This window comes from Vombatus ursinus, unplaced genomic scaffold (genome assembly GCF_900497805.2).
Source record: "Vombatus ursinus unplaced genomic scaffold, bare-nosed wombat genome assembly UNPS02009770.1, whole genome shotgun sequence".
Lineage (NCBI taxonomy): Eukaryota > Metazoa > Chordata > Mammalia > Diprotodontia > Vombatidae > Vombatus > Vombatus ursinus.
The window spans coordinates 9,729,124-9,731,945 of record NW_020949548.1 but is presented as its reverse complement, the minus strand read 5'-3'; the positions used below and the strand labels follow the sequence as shown (position 1 = coordinate 9,731,945).

The following is a 2,822-nucleotide window of genomic DNA, read 5'->3' as shown; positions in this document are numbered from 1 at the left end:
AATAGTATAATAGTAGCAGCTCACATTTCCATACTGCTTAATGGTTTACCAAGTACTTTACTTCCAGAAGCCTAGTGAGATAGATAGTAGAGATATCCCCATTTTACAGATGAGAAAAGTGAGGAAAGTGACTTACCCAAGGTGAGAGACTGATTGTAAGTGCAGAGTCCTGATTCTAGCCCAGGTCATGTAATGCAAAATTCACTGCCCTTCCATTAAGACACACCACGTCCACTAGTCTAATGTCTCTTCTATAGCACATCCCTTCAAACAGGAGGATAGTGATAATGTTCCCCCAAGTCTTCTCTCTTGCAAACTAAGTGTCCAGATTTCCCTCTATCATTCCTGCCTAGTATAAGATGATTTCTGAAACTCCTCTTATTATCTGGTATGCCTCTACATCTGGATCCATGCCTTAGCCAGTCCCCAAATGCATGCTAAATTATCTTCTGGGTCATTTTGTCCTTTCAGTTACCCTTATAGGATTAGGATGCTTCTTTCTTCGTTTGAGAGGACTAAGAGATTAAAATGTTGTATTTTATGTTATAACTTTCTTTAGATTGAAGAAATTTCCTTCCCTCAAGATTTGATTCCAGGACAGAAGCATGGTCAATTGATAAATAACAGAGCTAGAATGAGAAGGGACCTAAATGGCACCTAGCCAATCTGCGTCATTTTACAGACGAGGACACACGTCCTGAGATGTTAAGGGATTCACCCCTAGCAGATCAGGGTATGGTCACCTGCCTCATTTTCTCCAGTGTCAGACAGCTCTCCTGTCTTCTGGGCGACACTTTCTATGTGTAAAATGGGTATGACAATAATTCCTATCTGTCTAAGATTGGATGTTCAAACCCTGGCTCCCTACTTCTATAATGCTACACAAGTCATTTCATCTCTCTAGGCCTTAATTTGCCCAGAAAGTGGGGATCGTAATAAGACTTTCATCCCCTAGCTCAGAGGGTTTTGAGGAAAGTATTCTACAAATTTTAAAGTGTTATGTAAATGCATGATTACTGAGAGAATTAGCCCTTAAGGGACATAAAGAAGACTAAGTAAACATTTTTTTAAAAAAATATGAAAACTTTGATTTCCTTGGTACAAGGAATGAGGAACTCCCTGTACCAATGCTTCTACTTCTAGAGAGCTGCCTGGGCACCGAGAGGTTCAACACTTTATACAGGGTCCGCGTAGCCAGCGAGTATCAGAGGAGAAGCATGAACTCAGATTGTCCTGTTCTGAGGTCACCTTTCTATAGACTATACCACACTGCCTCCTGATATAAGGTAAAAAATATGGCTAAGGACAGAAAATGGGATTTCATTGGTATAGAGGACTCCCAGATGAGGAAACTCCTTTTACCGACACATACTGGTAACTGTTCTGGAACTTAAAGTCTTAGAGAGTTGAACAGAACACTGAAATAAAATTTAAGTGACTTGCCCAGGGTCACACAGTCAGTATGTGTCAGAGAAAAGACTCAAATCCAGGTCCTACTTGCTCAGAGGCCTATTCTCATTCCATTGTGCCACGTAATTTCTCTTAATGTAAATATATTGTTATTGTTTTTCAGTAGTTTCAGTCATGTCTGACTCCTTGTGACCCCACATGGGGTTTTCTTGGCAAAGACTCTGGCATGGTTTGCCATTTCCTTCTCCAGCTTATTTTACAGATAAGGAAACTGAGGCAAATAAGGTTAGGTGACTTGCCCAGGGTTACACAGCTAGTAAGTGTCTGAGGCTGGATCTGAACTCAGGAAGATGAGTCTTCCCAATTCCAGGCTCAGCCCTCTATCTACAGCTCCACCTAGCTGCCCTAAATATATGTGTGTGTGTGTGTGTATAATTTTAATTTATATATAAAACTAAAATTATATACATATAATTTTAAAATATTACAACAGTTAAAATACATGTTTTAAATTAATATATTAAAATAGAAATATGAAATCTATTAATTTCTACCTTATGTGCTTTAACTGTGGCTGTCAGTTAAAATGAGTCAGATTGGCATGGTAGAAATGAAATTACAGTAGGAAGGAGAGACCCAAGATCTAGTCCCAACTTTGCCACCAACTTCTTGTATGGCCTAGGGAAAACCACCCAAATTCACTGGGCCTCAGTTTTCTTCAGCGCACGGGGAAGTGGTTGGACTAGGTGATCTCTAGGGGCCTTTTCAGCCCTGGCATTTTATGACATCAGTCATACTCAACATACTCATGAATGATTACAAATACTAAATTTCATGTTTGACATTATCAGTGGCAGGATTTTATTTGGCATTGTAAAGTAGAAGAGAGGTTTGAAAGTACAATTTTATTCTTTTATAAGTTATGCACAAACATACGTTCAAAAGAATTAGTTATAGAAATAGTATCATTGAAAGTGCTCTTTAAATGAATACGGATAGATAGGTTCAAAACATCAAAATGAGCTAATTGCGAGGATCGTCATTAACATGCAGCTGGTTAGGGGCTAGGACAACCAATGGACCTTGGTCATTTCAACGGAGCCAGGACAATCAGCAGCATGGACAGTCGTAACACAGGGGCCTGTGCCGCAGTGACCCAACCTCTTGCTGGACCTATTCCAGGTGGGGATTGACTTTGGACAATATGTCTGTGTCAGCCTTGTCAGTCTTCCCAAGTGTCTTCTTTCCTGGAGTTAATTGGTAATCCTGGTTTGCAACCAGACTGGTGTCTGCCCTCTTTCGGGGCTGGGTCTCTGCAGGGGCCGCAGGGGGTTTAGGGGCCTCAGGGGGTTTAGGGGTCTCAGGAGGTTGAGGGGCCTCAGGGGGTTGAGGGGCCGCAGGGGGTTTAGGGG

At 41.2% G+C, this 2,822-nt stretch overlaps 1 protein-coding gene across 1 annotated transcript in view; it reads right to left on the bottom strand.

Annotated features, from left to right (window-relative positions):
- Positions 1 to 2,583: 2,583 nt before the first annotated feature.
- PTH (parathyroid hormone) overlaps positions 2,584 to 2,822 on the bottom strand; it is a 3,989-nt gene continuing 3,750 nt past the window's right edge. Inside the window, exon 4 of the mRNA XM_027852563.1 lies at positions 2,584 to 2,741. Coding sequence (XP_027708364.1) covers positions 2,584 to 2,741 — 158 coding nt within the window. The remainder of the gene's footprint in view (positions 2,742 to 2,822) is intronic.